Source organism: Falco peregrinus, chromosome 6 (genome assembly GCF_023634155.1).
Source record: "Falco peregrinus isolate bFalPer1 chromosome 6, bFalPer1.pri, whole genome shotgun sequence".
Taxonomy (NCBI): domain Eukaryota; kingdom Metazoa; phylum Chordata; class Aves; order Falconiformes; family Falconidae; genus Falco; species Falco peregrinus.
The window spans coordinates 73058354-73079332 of record NC_073726.1 but is presented as its reverse complement, the minus strand read 5'-3'; the positions used below and the strand labels follow the sequence as shown (position 1 = coordinate 73079332).

General features: G+C 39.3%; 1 protein-coding gene across 21 annotated transcripts in view; it reads right to left on the bottom strand.

Moving 5' to 3' along the window:
- PLEKHA5 (pleckstrin homology domain containing A5) overlaps positions 1–19450 on the bottom strand; it is a 168726-nt gene extending 149276 nt beyond the window's left edge. For all 21 annotated transcript variants that reach the window (XR_008747782.1, XM_055808101.1, XM_055808095.1 and 18 more), the window contains exons 1-3: positions 19286–19450; positions 19078–19154; positions 15971–16028 (exon numbers count right to left, since the gene is read on the bottom strand). Coding sequence is in view for 20 of the 21 variants with exons in the window: in XM_055808101.1 (XP_055664076.1) it covers positions 15971–16028; positions 19078–19154; positions 19286–19383 (233 nt within the window). In the remaining variant the exon portion in view is untranslated. The remainder of the gene's footprint in view (positions 1–15970; positions 16029–19077; positions 19155–19285) is intronic.
- Between the last annotated feature and the right edge of the window lie 1529 nt (positions 19451–20979).

Sequence of the window (20979 nt, the reverse complement as noted above, 5' to 3'; positions counted from 1 at the left end):
AAATCTGTACTACTATTCACAACAACTGGGATTTATATGGAAATCTTTGAAAGGCAGTCTGACAAAAGGAGCTTATACTCTCCTCCGTATGGCATGTTACTGTGGAATTCAGTATTCAACATGGCACATTTGTAGTGAGAGTGCAATCTTGCTCCTAGTTAACTTAAATAAGAAGCCAAGTATTACACTTTTTTAAGAAACCAGTGGTAGAATCTATCTAGAAAGGGATTTCAATTTTCAAATCACTACCTAAAGAATGAACACTGCAAGTCAGCTACAAACTCTTGACCCCAGTATTAACACTACAGAAATGTGCTTTTTTTTTGTTATTATTTTACTTTGGGAAAGTCCCTCTCCCCAGGCAAGGCAAATTAAAAAAACAAAAAAAAAAAAAGTCGTCAATTAAGTAGTCAAAATAAACAAGTATATAAAAAGGAAAAAACATTCACCAAAATGAGTTCTCTATAGAATGTCATTAGAGACCTCAATAAAATTTTTTTTTAATGCTGAACCACTTATACAGGGCAAACAAGAAAATCTTTTAATTGGCCTCTAACTTCATATTCCTCCACGTATTAATCTTGTACCACAATGAAAACCTTTAATTTGTTTTCATAGCAGAAAGGTCCCCTACAAGCAGATGGTTAACTTTGGTTAGATAAAAAAAAATAAAAATCTTCCAATAGGAGAGCCGAGCCATGTAAAATGTTTAACATGAACCACTTCAGCTGCCTCAAAACAGGTTATAAAGATACATAAACTTTTGATGAATTCACACTGTTCAGTTCATCTACTGCCCAGACAGGTCATATCTTGAAAACATACCTGTTTCCTTTAAGCTGAAAACAACAATAATTGTATATAAATTCCTGTCCTAACTCCGTGTAATTCTCTTCTCAGCTGCTGGGACTATATGCCAGTTCTATTCCCAAGTATTTGAAAAAGCACAAAGCTATCTTCCCTGCAGATTTTTTTTTTCTCCATTGAAAGTTTTTTTTCTGAAGAAATGTGTCAATACAGAAGCATGCTGCCTCTCCCCACTTATCTCCCTACCTATTTACTAGTGTAATTCACAAAATATTTCTATCACTCAATAGGTTGCTTCCAGTTACTGATGCACATCAACTAACATTCTGATACCATTACCTTTTTGCGACTTACCTCCTTAGCTTTCTGAGAACCAGTTTCTGTCAAATTATTATCTTGGCCATTACTATGCTACCTGGTGAATCATAACAGCATAAAGTAGTAAACACTGGAAGATAAGTACAGCTAATTACTGAAAATAAAATCACAGCTTCAAAGATTGTTCCACACATAATGTTTATATACTCTCCTTTATTACACCTTGAGGCAAGTAAATATATATTTATTAAATATCCAAGTATAGCTTACAGACTAGTAATGGTTTTTTATAATTTCTGATGGCCCAAAGAATTATCAAAACACCAAAGAGGGTTCAGAACATATACAGCAAAAGCTCAAAGCAGTATCCCCAGAGAACTCTAGAACAAGCATTTCCATGATATTTTGTGCAGTACAAGACATGGTCTAAAAACATGAAAAGTTGAGCTTCCTTGGAAAATGAAGAAACAACAGTGGGTTTGGATGCAAATTAAAAAAAAAAATAAAATCAAGTACTTGAACACATAATAGAAATACAAGTTGCTAAGTTATGAAAATGTATTATGAAATTAGATTTTTCTCCTTTGCCATTTCTTTTGAGTGCTAAGTGCTAAGTACGTACCATTATATGGAATTAAGTCAAGCAACTTTTTTTTTTGTTTTTACCATTTCAATACATAACTTGGAATGCAACCAATGAAATAGCACATTTATCTCTAAAAATAAGACCAGAGAGCTTAGTAGCTCTTTATTATGTTTTCCTTACAAGGATCCTTTACAGAAAAGTACATGTTTCAGTTTAGAACAATGATAATTAGTGCCTGTGGGAATAAAGCAAACTAATTTTTCCACAGCAATATAATTTCCTGTAACTTTAATTTTTACATGATGATGCTCTAGTAGCTGCTCAGATACAACATTTTACTGTCTACAGTGTGATCAGGATTTGAAACAATTAGCTGTTTTCAGTTTAATCCCCCCCATTTAAAAAGAGTTAGTTTTACTCATTTATTATAAAAAAAACCCTGTATATGAAGAAAGAGAATTTGCCAGTAAGCTACACATATTTTTATGGATGCTAATGAATTCCTCTAACTTTGGATTAAATTATTTAAAGTGACACAACCAAACAGATGCAGCTTGTAAGTGCATCTGGATTACAGGCACTGCAGCCATCCCCTTCTCGATACTGCAATGGAACTCATCTTCAGAACTCCGGGAATCCATCTTCACTGACTAGGAAGACTAGTATTTAATCTACATAAAAGGGGGCATAGCCAAACACATAAATAAAGCTATAAGAGCTGCCAGTGGTTTGCAGAGAGACAACATTACAGAAGCTACACACCAACATGTAATGCCAATCCCAGAATACTCTTAACACAGTTCAGATGTGTAGGAAACTACTGTTACCTTAGAGCCCCTGAACAGCTATTTTACATTCAGCAACCGTAAGAAACAGTGTTTTAAGGGGAATGTAGCTGTACAAAAGTCAGCAAATGCAACCAAATTTGACAGAACCTGCACACTTTCCTAATGAAATGAAAAATAGATATCAGCACTTTTTTTTTCTTTTCTTCAAGTTTTAATGGTGCACTGGGAACTATGTTTAATCATCATGCCTCATGAGGAGGATTCATTAAAGACTTCAAAAGAAGCTTCTAAAAAAGACCAATATTCTATTTCATAGGAGAAAAAACACCAACCAAACAACAAACCAATCCCTACGTTCCCTTGTAGACTTCTCAGACAACTGTATTGGATCTTTCCCAAAATAAATCCTGGGGTTATAAAATTAGACCAAGAAAAGCACTGATGTAACGATGAGTTGAACGGACATTGTGTCATTCACTCAGGCAGTTCCAAAAGCCAAAACAGAGTCAATCCACATGGCGAAGTTATGCACGTATTAGTAGTTACATCATCCTTATGCCCTGACTTTAAGGCTCTAGAAATTCAACAGCACTAGTGCAAATTGTTGTAAAACAAGAAAACCCAGCAAACCTCACAAATCCTAACAGCCAGTTCTATACCAGACCTCTTGTAATCCTGCTGAAAAAATTCCCATCATTTTCAAATGGAAATCAGAAATTATTATTACATCATTTCATAAACAACAAACCCCACGTTCTTTTGAGTAAGTAACAAAAATAGCTTTTTATTTAATTTTGAAAGAAAGTATGGAACTGGTAGATTAGCTGGTCCTACTACTCCACAGCCAATAACCTGAATTTTTACTTAAATATTTTAAGCATTGTCCTACCAGTACACAGGTATTTATGCTTTAAATTTTTAGAGAGAAATGCTATGTAAAGTTGATCTCAAATAATATCAAGTATAGTGAAATATGCTGTTTAATGGCACTAGACTATTAATAGAACCGTTCAAGAAACATATTTGAGTACCATTCTTCAAAGACTGCTTTATGCACCATAATACATTTATCCTTGCTTCAGAATGAGCCATTTCATAATGCACTAATTTGAACTTAACATTACTTTACTTACAAGACAGCTACAAATGCTTTCCATTTTAGAATCTGTTTTATTCTCAGTTCACCACTGTACTTTTTCATTAATACCCCCAACAGTTAATTTCAATATTCACTTTAATCTGCTAAGAAAATTGGATTGTAGCATTCAATAATCAAGTATTTCTTCATCTGAGTCTCATGAAAGCCTCCCACACAAAGCCACAGATGTGTTGGTAAAACTTTACCAGGAACATTACAGAAGCACTGTAAAGCAGTGTGGACTTACCTAACGATGGCAACACTATTTATCTCCTCCACAAAAATAAAAGTTTTGATAAAAAGAAAGCAAAATTTCCCTGACAAGTCATATTTTTCTGTTGTCATTTCACAGTAACATTATTATGACATCTTAGAGACCTGGAGATAAAATGGAGAATTTATCAGTCTCATCATGGTGTGGCCAACAGAACGCACCAAAGAACAATCCAACCCCTGACTTGTCCATTAACATTCAGAGGTTATTTTCTTCCAGTTTCACCAATTAGGCAGATTCCTACCACCAAAACTAATAGCAGCCAATACTTCATACACAACAGTTCAAAAGACAAATATGCCTAAACATGCTGATCCACTGACGGTACCACAAAGCCAAAAAACTCAAGTTCAATTGTTAATCCATACTTTCACTCCTTGTAAAATGAGAATGGCTGCATCAAGTCCTTAGCAGCACACAGATGCAAGTAATTCAAACTATCATATGACTAATTAAAGAGCATCACTGATCTAAAGGAAAAATCACTGGGCATTTCACCCTCAAAAGAACTGGCAGGTTCATATGAAGTACAGGAGACTGTCATAAAAAGCAATTTGGTTTTGCTGTGCTATGCGAGTTTCACCACAGTCCTTTTTCCCCACCGTTCTTTTTCAGGAAAAAAGGTAGGGAAGGAGGTGAGGAGAAACATGGAGTAATAGACAGGCTGAAGATTTTATTTGTTATCAAAACCACATGACTTCAATGCCTAAGTATCAATGTTTTAAATATGTTGAAGGTGAGCAGCATGCACACACATGTACTGCTTCCTCTGGCTTACAACCTTAAAGAAATATGCCAAATAATCCATCAGTGTATATAGAGAGATGTTTTTAAAAATCCCTATTAATTACCACAATTACAGTGAGATGTCCCTAGCACTACTCTGCTTTTAGTTTAGGGGAAAGAAGTAAACAAAGTAAAAAATAAAACAAATCTGTAAAGCATAACATATAATTTAAAGTCTCGACTTTTCACTGTTTAGCACCATATCCTAAGCAGGTTCTAATTTTGACTGACTCGCAGAAGATCCTGCAGGGTTCATTTCAGGCTGCAGGCATTTGATACTGAACTGACCTCACAGTATTTACATTACCCTTAGGAAAATTTGGCATGCAGTCCAACTGGGGAAGATCATGTCTAAAACTACTTGAGCTACCAGTGCTTGAAGCAAGCAGAACAACAGTGAAAAGAGTAGGGTGAACATTAAGGGCACATGTACAGAAATAAATTAAAAAGGAAGAAGAGAAAGAGAAGGTCAAACAGCAGAAGAAAAGAAGTAACGAGGAGACAAGAGATGGAAACAGTTGTTTTTCTGATATAAGTAAGTCCCTAATTGGTTTTGGGTTAGGTTTTGGGTTGGTTTTTTTGTTTGGGTTGTGTTTTGTTTTGGGTTTTTTTTCAAACTAGTAGTGCAGACAGGCTTTTCAACTAGTAAAAAGCAAACTACTTCAAACTCAAGGAAAATAAACTGATCAGAAGACTTGAAATATTTGTCTCTGCTCAAAACAAATTAACAGCTGCCAACCACAGCTTTGCCTCTTGTGGTCACCATACCTATGTCAAATTTAGAGAGAAAAAAACCAAAACCATAAAACTCCCCCACCATAAGCTCTGCTTTTGACTATTCCCACTACAGTTGTAATAGACATCTGTCAAATCCAAAACAGATTCACCTCCACTCATTACAATTTAGGTCCTTACTGCTCCAAAGAAATCAGGAATACAAGTGCCAGTCAGCAAACCCTACTCCCATTTCCCTTCAAAGTGCTTATCTCATCTTCAAACAAGTGAAAAAAATGTTTGTTCTTCACAAATTCGCTCTGTCAACTACATAATCTTCTACACACTAGCCTGCTGAAATCCTATGAAACACAGGTTCTGAACCAACCAGGTTATTTCTTCACCTCCTTGAAAAATTAAATAAAAACCTTAAGTTACCATAATTTCTTTGAAAACCCCTTTTCCAATTGCACAAGGCAATTTTTAAACAAAGTAATAAAATAATTGAAAAGCAAGAGTTCTTGCACAAGTTAATGACTGCAATACCTGTCTGAAATGATGGTATCTTCAATCCGCACTAGAAGTTTTAGAAGTTTCCATCTGCTTTAATTACTTACAAGTAGCATCACTACTTGTCAAAAGGAAAAACCAATGCCATTACTGAACGACTATCAAAAGACTCGCTCCTCTTATTTAAAACCAGGATGTTAATAACTCCAACGCTGCAGCCTGATGCAGTCTCTCAGGTAGCCCAAGCTCGAAATCACTTAAGGGCTGTGAAACACAACCAAACCCACTTACAAGCTGATATGACATCACTGCTTTAATCAAGAGGTTTTTTTTTTTTTTACTTATGTCTCACTTAACGTAGTTCTTTTCTATCTACAAAATCGCAAGATTTTGACCCAACTTACATATTTAAGCTCAAAAATGTTTTGAGGCAGCAAGAGATTATAATGAAGCACTGGCATTTGAATTGACTGCTGAATTTGATAGCACTATTTGTTGTTTTAAACCACAAGTGAGCAATCAGAGGTAACAAATCCCGAATTTCTTGTTAGACAGGTTTGGCACTCTCACCTGAAGTTGAACAAAAACCACAGAGTGAGCTCTGTTCTGAAGCATATTGCAAAATCTCTTTCATGTTTAGCTTAGGATACAAGAATAAACAGCATTTCAGGAAGAAGTTCAGATTTCTCCTGATGTCTAGAAATCTTTTTATATTTTGAAAGTGAAGCAAAATGCAAGCATTCCATGTAAGAAATCTGGAGTGGGGGTCCTTGAAAGAGGCATAATGTGACCTGTATACACATGTGTATGTGTATATACATATATATACATGAAATACACAACCACTGCTGGCAATGAGAGGACCAAAAGGTTAGTTTCATTTAATTTATATTTAATCAGAAGTCACTTTACACATAATACTATGTATCACTCATGTAAATAATTCCAAAACTTGGCCTTTTATGCTGTTTACTACACATTGTGGAATGTACTCAGCTGGAAAATTAAGCAGATGTAATGGATTTGTTGTCAAGTTTGTCTGCTCTTAAGAACAAGAAACTTTTCTTAAGCCCTATTTGTTGCTAACAGTGCAGAGAAAGTTTTAACCACAGAACGTCTTTAATTTGACTTCCAGGAAAAAAAAAAAAACACCTTTAGTTTAGTAATTGAATTATCAGACAGACAGGAGATGCAGAAAAATACCAGAATCAGTACAAAAGGAAATAAAAGTCAAACCACCTTTTCCAGCAGTGTTACCACAATTAGCACTCTACTTCCTTCTAGTCTCATCGCCACACTACAAGGCAAGGTTTGCTGAAGCATTGCCAATTGCAATATTGTCAGTTCATTTTTATCTGAAGTTGAGCAAAAGGAGGCACATACACAGGAGACAGTGTATGGCAGAGATCAGAGCACACTACTGTCTCAGGGTTCTTCAGCCTGGTGTAGTCCCTACTTATGCTTGTATAAAGAGATAAGAAACCCTAAATCAGTATTTTTTACTGACTGCAAACTACAGACAGATGGCCCATGACTCCCATTGATGAGTGTAAATACTTAGGTTCCTAAATACTTCAAAGTCATTGTAGCACAATTGTAGTAACTACCTCCTATCTGTTCAAGGACAACTATAGCTACTTACTACCGTAAAAGTCACTATATTAGAGATATTCTTAGGTGTTTGATTCAACCAACTAAAAATGTATGGGTTCAAATGTCAAATCTTTTAACTCTGCAGATACAACGAAGGTGGATTAATTAGTAAAAACTAAAATGTTACTAATTGCAAAAAAGTTTAGTAATATTTATGTGCTTTAACAACCAAAAACATTTCAGTGTTTCAGATCAGGTAAGCAACTGATATCCACATCAAGCATAGAAGATAGAGATTGTACTATAAAAGAGATTTAGGATCAGAACAGATAATACAAATTTCTAATGAAGTGTAACTTGCATCATTATTCTGATTAAAATTAATTGTTAAAATAAACATTTGACATTATGAACTTGATTGCTCAAATGCATGTTACTGTTTGTAATTTTCTTTTTCAATCTTTGTGTCAAGTGTTATCCAAAAACTTCAACTAAAAAGTTTTATATTTGGAGGATTTTCTTTGTATATGGAAAAATAATAAAGAAGCGTTACAAATGGTGTGGCCAACATGTAAAAACAACAAACCAACCAACCCCCACCAGCACCCCAACGGTCCTGGCCAGCTTTACTCTCTCCATCAAGAAACCAAATTATCTTTTTTGATATTTAATCAGATTAATTTTTTTTCTTCCCCATAGTTATTTGAAAGCACCATGTGTTTATTCTTATTGTTCGCAATATTTTATATCAACGTGAGATTTCTTTCATATAAACCAAATTCATTGAATAATTTTAAAGAAGATATGTCATCTGTTTTTACACATCCCAAAAGATATTTGCAAAAATTATAAGTGTTAAACATTTGTCAGCAGCTGCATAGTCTGTAGGATTTAACACAAAATTAATGAAAAAAATTACAGAATTATGCTAGTAGTACAGCTCAGAAAAAAGCACGAAACCCTGTATTTTTGCAGGATTTATACAATTTCAGTAGTTCTACTTACTCAAAGAATAGTAAAGAATATGCAAATTTCCATGAAATACTGAAATTGAAAGATAGCAGAGATGGCATTTTAAATCAAAACTTTCAGCAGGTATTTTCCTTTCAAACACCTTTGTTTACTAGGATCCCTCTTACCTGGTCTGACACACTGAAATGTTTCCAGTTAATAAAACACAAACGTAATTTTTTATGTATTTGTTTCTATTACACATGATTTATAATAGATTCAAAGAAGAAGAATACAGAAAGCTAATTTTAAAGGATAGGTTGCATGGCAATATAGGTTTCCTTACAAATAATTGTTCTTACTAAGTAACTGTGGAGAAAGCCATGAAGACCTAAGTTGCTGGAGCCTCCTGAATATGGCAAGTGGTTTTGGTTTGGTTTGGTTTTTGGTTTTTTTTTTTTCATTTTTCATATAAAGCTCCGAGACCATCACAGGCTACACAGGCATTCAAAATGCTGTCTTTTTTTCCACTTCACAGATTTCAAATAAGTATTCAACTCAAGTTTTATATGTCTGGAGCAGAAAGATACAACTTCACAACCAACTATTTAAGCAGATTTCCCAGTCCTACCCAGTACTGGGAAGTAGGAATCTTTCCCACAGTTTTACTGAAGTGCCTATACTATCAAGTTCCCATTCCCCAACTTCTACTTCTGAAAGTGGCTACTGATGCAACTTCTTCACCCTCAACATCACCGTTGCAGAACACCTTCCCTTCAACCAAATGCAAAAGCAAGTGAAATAAACAGAGAAAAGCTGCTGTCTTCCACGTTCAAAAGAAAGAAGGCAAGGGAAATAGAGGAGAGAATGGGGAAGTGTTTGAATTTAGATATTTACTTACTGAAACACAGAAAAAACACATACAGGCACCACATTGGCAGAAATCCCAGCAGTCAGGGGTATGGAACTTAGCTTCCAGCAAGCATTGGCCTCAAGCTTCACATGAGTTTTCTCCCCCTCTCACTCAAACAGAAGCGTACTGAAGATCACTCTAAACTGCCGACCAAAGTGTATCTCAGGTTTAATGAAAGTGTAATTCATTATAATAAGAGCCAGCGTAACATAAACATATGCAGGAAAAACAGGCTTAGCGCAGCACCACAAGATGCTAGTTTTGATCCAGTACAACAAAACACTTGCAGACCACAGAAAAAAAGTGAGTGCAATTCCTTTAAAGTAGAAGCAGAACATAGTGTGTACCAGGTAAAATCTGGACCCATAAAAGTTCTACCAAATACTGGCTACAGCAAGTAGACTCCTTTGTTGGCAGTGTTCACAAAGCACCTGCCTGCCAGTTCAGGTGTTTTTGGAAGTGTCCCTCAGTTCCAGGTACTGCAGGGCATGGATACCAAAATGGGGAAAATAAAAAGAACCTGTGCAACACCCTGACACAGCAGGAAGATGGAATACTGGTAAGGACCTAAAAATAATTCTTAAGAGCACATACCAGTAATCTTCTTTTCGCAAAGGGGTGAGGGTTGGCAAAAGAAAAAAGCATCACTATATTTACAAAAAACCACAGCAACCATCTACATAAAGTCACAATCGATCAGTATTTCCTTTTCTTTTTACCATGCTTCACACATCGTAGATAGCAAAAACAAAAGACCACAGAAGAATGCGCTACACTGTAGTAACACCTTAGATGTATTATCTTTACCAGCTACTATTACTCAATCACTAATTAAGACCATAGAGAAGAAATATGATCATTTCCAAAACAAGAATCTAAAATTAGTAAGTTAACTGTCCTAGTTCAACAGATACCAAAAACTTGAGTGTTCTCAATGTCTTTTCATGGATTTCAACATTTCATGTAGCAATTTACATATAGTTTTTTAAAAAAATAATTATCCATTAATTCTTACAAGCATGTAAAAACTTAGTAATGGTTTACAAAAATATAAATCAGTAAGCTCCCTTCATGGCTTCAAGTCCGTCTTAGTAAAACTAAAACACTCAAAGTACTACTCAATTTAGAAACACTTCAGGAAAAAAGAGCTCGAAATACCAGCCACAGACATCACAGTCAAAGAGGCTTTATAAGCACAGTAATTCCTAACATTCACATTTGATCTTCTACCTGACAGACTAACTTTAAAACAGGTTCATAAGCCAGGGGTAATAGGCCCTGCCAGATCTGCACGAGCCAGACAACACGTTTTCTCAGGGTGAACTCTTGCCACCCTTCCCTCTGGGAGAAATTCCATTGAGTTTGCTCCTAGGAAATCAGCTCCCACTCCTGCTCCCTCCACTCACTGACTTTCCACTGCCAGTGCTCCATTCTGCCTGGTTTAGCCTTCACTCCTCCCCCTTCGGCAACTACTCCCACCCTTTTAGCCTTCTTCAGGACACCACCACCTCCATCCTCTTCCTTCCACATCCACCCCATAAACTGCTTTTTTTGGGTGCAGACCCCCCTCTCCTTCTCTGACCCACACCTGTTTATTCCTGTGTCTAGAGCCCTTCCACCTCCACACCCAACTTCAGCACTGCAATATTTTTGATTCTTCAAATATTTCAATGGAATAAAGAAGTAAAAGTTACAATAGATAATAAATGTGCAGACATTCCTAAAAACCTCTCCTTTTCTCAACAGCTTTGCTCACTGCAAATATAAAAGGCACAAGTTAGTTAATTGTAATGTTATGTCCCAGGTCACCCATCCAGCCATATGACATTATTTGACCTAGAGTTCTCACCATGTAAGAATGAACCAAATGAAGGCCATGAAAAAACTTTTGATTTTCCTTAATTTTAGTAAAATAAAGGTTAGAGTTAACAAGAACTAAATTTCTGGAGGGAACACTGTGATTCTTACTGTTGGAGGAAAACAGTCTGATCTGTTCTTTTTTTTTTTTATTATTTTCGAATTCCATTTTTCCTTTCAAGAAAGGGCTACTGTGCAAACATGACTAGGTGTGCTTTGATTTTTCTGGAGAAAGTCTCAGCTGAGAGGGAGAGGATGCTTAGAATGCACATAAAAGACAAAGGTTCGAACAAAAGCGGAATTCTCAATGAGCACAGGTTTATTTTAGTAAACAACAGAAACTCAAAGCTGAAAAAGATCTTATCCCTCTTAATCACTTAATAAATTTTTCTCACCTTCCCTATTTTCAAGCTACATGACTACAATAAACAAACCTGCATTGATAAAAGTTTCTATAAAAGCATACAAAGCCTCGATTTAATGCAACAGTGAACTCGCCTCACCTCAGCTTTGGCCTGGGTTTGCCAATGCCTTGCTTCAGCAAGCAACAGGCAAAAACTGTGCTGATAAATACAGAAAAAGGTAAACTTCAACACAAAGCCCTAAAAATGGTTGTTTAAGAACTTTTTCACTCAGCTTTTGTACTGCCCAAAAGGTATCAGTCCTGCAGCAGAGTTAAGAAATACGAAATTCTAACACCCAAACGGTTTATCTGAGAATATTTCTGTAGAGCCCGAACTAGGTAGACTGATGCAAAAATCCCCAAATATCATCCTTAGATTGATTTTTGATACAACTTTATTTGGTAAATTAATAAGCTGAGTAATATAAGATCCTAACATATTCAGAACTACTGAAATGAAAAAGGAAATAAGGTAAGAAAAGTAAGCAAATGCCTGAGTTTAGATATTCAGGTGGATTTAACCAGGAATAAGGGGTTTTTTAAAACATGCATATGAATAAATACACACACACATATACAAACACAGAGAGGACGTATTTATGCAAATTTATAGCACGCAAAACCAGTGCCTTGGTGCCTAATGACTATGTAGTCACCATGAGGTACTAAAAACATTAAGCTGAAAATTCTCCTTGATCTTAATAGATGTGGAGCCTGAAGCCCATGACCAGGTATGTCTCCTCTGTTGACAGGTTTCATACTGGGCTTGTCATATGGGTCCATTTCCTTATGAACTTAAAAAATAACATAAGGAATTTAAGCTTCCCATACTGCCATCCAACTTAAATCTGCTTTGGGATAAATCTCTTAACTTTTCAGAGCTCAATGAGTGCTCAATACACTAAGCATAAATAACTAGCCCAGTGAAGTATTCTAAGCATAACAAAAGAAAATGTCAAATTTTTAAGCATCTTGTTTTACTTCATAGTATGGAAGATCCAACAGTTAACTGATAATAAACTCATTATTAAAGGTTATGTTTGAATGTGTTGATTCTAGTCATACAGCCCTATATTCCAGGTAAAAGTTGTATAAATAAAGATTACACCCAAACCAAGCATTACTTCAGAAGAGTTTACTGGTAGAGTTGCTTCCCATCAAGTGATGAGAAAGGGCTATCCAGGCACATTTCTAACATTAAATAAACAAAGCCAGACTGTATCACTCCCAAAAAGACAAAACACTAACAGTATAAGGACATCTCATGAGAATGTATAAAGTATATTACAGCATTACTTTTTTTTTTTAACTCCAAATAACAAACACCTTTTGTTATTTGCATTTACATGAGATGGGGAGGATGTGGGAGAGGGATTCCATCATTACGAAGTATTAGAATTAATTCTACTAATCCAAAAAAATGCAACAGAAAGTCCAAGTCCTAGTTAGCATCAACTTACTAATACAACCCTATAGAAAACCATAACCATTTTATGCAATGGAAACAACTCCTTATCTATGCCTGTTTCAGAATATCTTTTCTTCTTAAAGCTAGAACACATTAAATGTCATGGGAGGAGGGGGGCATTTGCTATTTACTTATTCCGAAAACAAGTGTAGACTCCCAAGAAAAAGATAGCGTCCTTTAAAAATAATCACATTTCAATGCAGTCTGTATCCTGAGTCATTTGTTTGAAATGCCAGTCCAAGGAATGTTAAGATTTAGCTGACGATTATCTCCTCGACATTATCCCAATTTGATTATACAGTGTTTACTACATCAAAGCCAGAAAAAGCGCAGTAATAGATTCAGTGACACACCCACTTGGAACACTGAAGACCTATTATTAAAGAACCATAAGAATGACTTTCAAAAGGTTTTTATTTTCAAACACAGTCTAGCATATGATCTTACCATAAAGCAAGGTTGTTAAATATTTTTAGTCAACCCACATATTTGAAGCTGTGCTTCAGAAGTTAGGTGATATTATTTATGTGATCAGGAAACTTGACTACCCTTCTTGTCTAACTCTCTTATTGGACACATTACAAAAGTACAACAGCCAAGTTTCACACAGCTGAATGCACCAGTAGCGTGCCATTAACGTTCATTCCCTTGTAACTCACACTGGAACAACATACTTCTTTCAGATCTGACCATGAACGAACAAGTTTTCAATGTTCTCAGTTTAACATAGTTTTATTATTCCGTAATCGATATAATAATTATTACTATTTAGCAAGTCAGTGCACTTAAATGAGCCAGTTACGGTTAAAACTCATCACGTGGGGGTGCCTGTACAGCCCAAGATCACAACAACCTGCACTGTTTCCCACTCACGCTGGAGTACCACAAGTAGTTTAGATTCAGACAACTGGAATTATTATAATCGACACATCATCCAGAGTTACAATGTCTAGTATTTTAAGATAGTGATTATAGTGTTGTCACCCTGTCTATGTTCGTGCTCACATCTTCTCCGGCACCAGTAGGGCTGACTGCTAGACAGCTTTCAAAGGAGCAGCTTAAAAGGAGAAGTTTAAACTCAGCCTAAGAGGCTACGCAACGAACATGTACTCAACTAAGGATGCCAAACTGGTCATACCATGTGAGCCTTTCAGCAGGCCTGACAGCACCACCCCTGCTATCCTCCTACACCTACCAAATCACAGAGAAGCGCTGTTTATGCAAAATGTTTTCAAAGATGCAGCACAACTTTTAAAAAGAGCTATTTAGTGCTGGCTATCAGCAAAACAATCAACTTAATCCACATCGTCTAACAGTTACAAAAACACCTTGAACACAAAATATTTTAAGGACAAAAGTACACAACTTACCACTTGGTAAGTTTGTCCATAAGCGCATCAGTCACTCTACAATAGCTGTCCACATGTTATTTTTTAATTATTATTCTAAGAAAACTCAGGTTGCTATTTTCCAATTATTACAGCTAACACATTCATAGTTTTATTCTGTGAGAACAAGTTCCATCTGAAAGTCTACAAGGATTTCTTTTGACATTATATACACACACAAATACAGCTTGGTTAAATTTTCACTTTTTTTGATTTAATAATCTGATCAGAACATCAGAGGTGAAATTCTTAGTACGTTCCTGTCCTCAGTCTGGTCTAGCTCTTGTCAGTTGCTATACAACACTAGTGTAATGTAAATTACAAGAAGGCAGAATAGAACAGTACAACAAACATGTTGCCTATTAACAAGAAGTCCCCTTCTAGAAAGTGCAGCACCAGTTCAGACAAGATTTTTGGAGCATTATCCTTCAATATATTCTTTTTATTTTTTTTAGGATCAAATCAAACACATCCCTATATAAAATAAACCATGCAACACACATACAACGTCCATCTCACTGACTACAATGCAACTTACGCTGAGCAGCTACCCTTTGCTCAACACTAAGACACAGAAAAACCTACCTGCAGCCTATAACCTCTGTGACAATCAGTAACCTTCACTCATAGAAGTTATCCCACTGATTACACTATTCATTTAAAGATAGCAAATGAAACACACAGTGTAGTGAGCAAAATCTGAATGAATCGAGAAAAGCCTGCCAATTGTTAAATAACAGGAAAAGTAGTATATTAACCAGACAAATGCACATAGGTGCTACTTTAAAATTTTCCAGATAAGGATGGTCTGACTATCTGGAGAGGAAAAGCTTGTAAGTTGTTACAGATCTGATCAACACAACATCTGGACTTCTACATAAGCACTCAATTTCCACTCCTCTCATTCAAAAAGACTACATACAGCAAGTCTACCATAGTGGACACACTCAAAGCATATTAAAACTTGAATAAAAAAAAATTAAAACCAATGCTAGAAGGAAGAGATCTGCAAAGAAAAAAGCCACATTAAACCTTCAGGATGGCTTTAAACAATGTAATTACTAGAGAGCAGGGCTGAATCAAGACTCTTCTCCTAGTGACGATGTAACATCTTGCCTTTCTGAAAGCATTTATGGCATGACTATAAACACACAAGTGTCAAACAGACAAACTCAAGGTATTCTCAATTTGCAAGGACATTTGTTGCTAGATGATTACATTCAGCAGAAATTTCATTTGAATCTGCATCCTTAAGCAGCTTTAATTAAAATTATTAACATAAAAACTGAAGAAATTGTTTTAGCTGTGCAGAATTCAATAAACAAAGGATTACATAGACCATGACAAGCTTGAATACTCCTTTTAGATTTATAGCATTACATTAAAATTCTGTTTGGAATACAGTCATGATTACAGCAACATTTAGACAAACTAACTGAAAATTACAGTATTGTGACAGATAAACATTCAACTTACTTTACATAATATCTTGCACCTTCAAAAGTATAAGCTTCCTCCCAACCTGTGGGTAAGTCTGGAAAACAAGTAGCAAAACATTTAAATTAACTTTTGAAATTATGCTAGTCATACTAGTCTACTCCCTAAAAGTAAAGTAGTTAAAATACTGTGCATCCCACATGTTGAAAACTTTAGTCCTATAAACAAGTCTTTTAGAACTGACCCACAATACCATCTCAGTTTAAATTCTGTAATCCAAGAAAAGCTACAGGCATGAAAATCTGGTTTGGATTTCTCGTTCTCAAATAATAACAACAAAGGTTCAAGCATGCACTTATTTAACAGTGTTCCCTCCTTTGACCAGTAACTAGAACTCACGGTCATCGCCAGATCTGAAGTTCAAGGCAGAAAGTAGCATCAAATTACCTGACAGGCAGAAATCTGAACAAAAATCCATTTACTGAGTTTGCGTTACATGCCAGTCACAAGCATCTTAACTGGCATATCAACTATACCACAGAGCATTAGCATCATATTAGCATAATTCCACCACTGTTGTGACTAACAAGTGTTCCTGCAGTGTTTACAACTCTATTCAATTTTACATGAAAATAATTTTTAATGCAAATCTAGTGGAGGAAGTGGGTACATCTTTTCCTTCTCTATTATCACTCTTAAAAGACCAGATATTAAAAAAAAAAACAAACTACCACTAATGGTCAATCTTTTTTCAAGTAAAAGCTGCCTGATGTAATGCAAGCTCTGAAGATGCCAGGCACCTCAGTGCAACTCTAGGTACATCACTACCCTTAAAAATTTGCTCCAGTTAATAAAAACTGTAATTAATACATAAGACTAACTCATTGAATTATAAAAGCATGAATGTATTTCCCAAATACAATAAAAAATATTCAGCCTTGGTCATGTGCTGCTCCTCCCCCAGTTTACCTATTTATTCTGGCTGTTTTTTTCTTCACTCCCACCTTCTCCAGAAGAAAAATCAAGGTGTCTTTGATAACAGCACAGGGCAAAGTATCAAACAGGAAGTTTATCTAGCAGAAGTATTTATGGCTGCTATAAGAACTTCGATAAAAATATCTTTCCAGCACCGAACATATCCAGGAATAAAAAGCACTTCATAATGGTGGCCAAAGCCTTCCTCATCATCTAGTAAATATCTTGGGAGTATTATTTAAAAGGAGCTTCACATTAATATACACTTCCAAAGGAAGTGCTATTTGCCCAAAAATCATTTCTTAAGAAGACATATTTTGAACACATTTTGACCAGGTTCCAAAACAGTGGTCAGGGCAAAACAAGATAAAAAACCACCAGAATTAATCCATTTGATTTTATCTATATGTGGAGAGATTCATTAACATACACATGAATGAGAAAAACTACAGAAACAGGTTTGTTTTGCAGATACTTCACTACCTGATTGATAAATAATGGTCAGTACATCCAAGGTCATGCCCCACTCTTGCATTCAGAAACAAGTCTAATTTACCTGATAATAACCCTGCTATGGTACATGTAATACTCTAGATATTCAAAAGCAAACTGCATTTCCTTTAGAAGGCACTTAATGGCAGAAACAAACGAGACACTTGGAAAATTACTGGGAAATCACCATCAGTCAACAGACACTGATACGAGTTTCAAAAAAGAATTAACACTCAGCTAACATTAGTGTCCAACAAGCAAAGCACTTCCCATACATCTGCCTCCATGCATATTGCTGTCGATGAAGGCCAGTTTCTTAATTAATCTGAGTACTGAAAGCAAGGGAAAGAGGAGCCTGATAGCAATCAGAAGTTCTATTTCCTGGCATTAAATGACTTCTTGCAAACAACAGACCTTCACTGCAAATTGAACTGCAGAATCCAATAGCCATAAACCTGTGCGTTTCAAACTATTTCCAACTCGAAAGAACCCCCAAACAAACAAAACAAACAAAAAAAGGCTACCCACAGTTTTTTTAAAGGCTATTTCTGATTTCTTAATGTGCAAGTATTAACCAAACATTAAAAGCAAATAATCTGATACAGTCCAATTCACTTGCAGATTTTCCTGCGATTATCCAAGCGATTACATACATAAAACCAACTGCACTTATTACTACACTCCACCACCTCCCAGTGGCATATGCTGCCTGTGTGCAATTCCAGCAGTCAAGAGTTTGGCTCTGGGTCTCCAGAGTGTCTGCTGTAAATCCTCCTCCTCCAGCACCTCCTGCTGCTACTTCTCCAGAGTGGAACAATCAGCAGTAGCAAAGACGACACATTCCACCCTCCAAGTTATTCCTAATGTTTCAGTCCCTTTTCCTCCTACCTATTCCACCTCTCGCAGTCACTTAGAAACCACCCACACTCTCAGCCTAGATGGAAGCGAAGGGAGGAAAAGGGTTTCTAGGTGACCAGTGAAATCAGCCTCTACGTTTCCAGCACACCTATCGTGGTTATATCTAGGTACTGCTGGAAACCGAAACAAGATGAGTGGTTTAATACTAAACTGTGCAAGGATGCTATGCAGGTGAACGAACGGGGTAGCCTGTAGGAAGCGTAAGAGGAATAAGGCGGTTTCCAATGGTAACTATATATATATATATATATATATATATATATTAGAGGAGTGATACAAGGCAAGTGAAAGCGAGCAGAGAAAATTACACAGACACGGAGGGAAACCACGGGTGCAAAGGACAGCGTTTTAAGAAAGAGCCGAGGAGCCCACTGACGGCAAGGTGGACGCACGGCTGCACTGTAATGTCATCCTTGCTCAACCCGGGGGCAAACAACTGCAAGAAGTGCGGGGCGTGCGGCCGGCGCGGGATGAGGAGTTGTCCTCGGGTGGCTGCGGCGGCACCGAGGGGGCTCCCAGCACCGGGCGGCCGGGGGGCAGCGGGGCGAAGGCGGGGGCGCTGCCCGCGGCGGGGCGGAGGGGACGGGGCCGCGGGGCCGAGCCCGCCGGGGGCCGGGGGCGCCCAGGAGGCGACGGGCTCGGCGAGACCCCGGCCGGCGAGGAGAGGAGGGCGGCGCTCGCCGGGCGGCCGGGAGGGGGCGGCCGGGCCGGGGAAGCGCCGGGGGCCCCGGCCGCCCCCGACCCCCGGGCGGGGCTCCTACCTGCGCTGCGGCGGTGCCCGGTGATCACGGCCTCTCCGGTGAGCGGGTGCAGCCAGGTCGTGCTCTTCGCCTCCTCGCTGCGGGGACGGACACACGGACCGAGTCAGGCAGGCGCAGCCCCGCCGCCCCCTTCCCCTCCGCACGCCCCTCCCGGCCCCCCGCACGGCCAGCCCAGCCCCGCTCCCCTCCTCGCCGGCCCCCCGCTCACTTGATGAAGAAGACGCGGCCGCCCTGGCTGATCCCGTAACTCCAGCTGCCGGGCAGCGCCCGCAGCCGCTCCGCGCTCAGCTCCGCCGGGGCCGCCATGGCCGAGCCGCCGCCGCCGCTACCAGCGCAGCCGGGGAGAGGCAAGGGGAGCGGGGAGGGGGGGCGGCGCGGGCACGAGCGAGCGCGTCCCCGCCGCCGCCAGCACCTTGGGGTGGGGGAGGGCACAGCGCGAGGGGGAGGGGGGTGCAGCGGCACGCCCCGCCCCGCGCGGGCACGCCCCTCCCGCCGCGGGGGCGCGCGCGGCGCCCTGGCTCTCTGCCCGCGGGGGCGCGCCGCCTGCCCCCACCGCGGCCGTTGGGGCGGGGCGGGGCGGGGCGCGAGTTCCGGCGGGCGGGGAGGGAGCGGGGAGGGAGCTTGGCGGGGCCGCGTCGCACCCGGCCCGCAGGGGGCCCGCGGGCGGCCGGGCTCGGCCCTGGCGGGGCAGGGGGTGCCCGGGAGGCGGGGAGGGCTGCCCGGCACGGGGGCGAGGCCCGGGCGTGCGGAGGCCCCGGCTGGCTGCGGCCGTGCGGGGGTAGGGGGCCTCGGCCGTGCGGCGCGGGCGGGCACAGTCCGGTAATGCTGTGAGGAGCGCGGGGGCTGAGGCGCTCCCGTGGCGGTCCCGTGTCGCAGCTACAGAGCTGAGCCGGATCGCTGCGTTTCGTCTCGCCCGGGGCTGACCCCCCCGGTTCTTTGTGGGGGTGGTTCCCCACCGGCCGGGGGCCCGGCCCCGCCGGCGCTACGGGCCCGCACCGCCCGCCCCGGCGGTTTGAGCTGCTGCTGCGAGGCACCACCTCTGGTGGTCTCTCGCCGGGTCCTCAAATGGCACGCATTGCTGCGGGAAGCTAAAACTTTTGTCGAATTTCCTGCAGCGGTGTTAATACGCTCTTTCAAGTTTTATTTTGTTTTTGGTTGTTGTTTTTCTTTTTTTAAATTTCTTACAAAAAGATGTAGTCTCCCGAGGCAAGAGTGGAGAGGTGCCATATTTTTTCATCACATAAGAGATCTAGGATATGGCATGCACACGTTTGCAGTGTTTAGGGAGGTGGTAGTAATTCAGCTAAAATCCACATCCGCAAAAATGAAAGTGTGTGTGTGTGTACTTTTATTCACATGAATAATGTGATTGCATGTGCATTCATACGTAGCTGTGCACGCCTTTGATTTCAGTTATACATGACAAAAGTAAATTGCTTAAAGTGTGTAGTGGCTGTGATACTTCTAAGAGAATCTTGCCTTACAAAACCACTTTCTGAATGAGGAGTGAAGCTGGGAAGTCTGATCGTGTTCCTGTGTCCAGAAAATAATTTGAAATTCACAGCTGACAGTGTTCTGCATAACAGTTTTGTCCTCTCTCCCATTCTGAACACCTTGGGGAAAAATAAAATCTGACAGAACAAGCTGCTGTGTGGTTTGGTCCCCACCATGCCATGTGGTCAAAGCCTTAAAACCCAACTGCCCCACGCAAGATACTCAGGACCTGAAGAACAGTGAACATGTGAGCAGATCTTAAGTTATCTTTTATGTTACTGGGTATAAGAATTCCTCCCTGTCCAACAATACCCTTCATTTCCACTCACCACTGACAGTACCTGAGATTTATAGTCTACCAGAAAAAGATACACTGGAGAAAACACAAGTTATTCTATAAACAGTTTC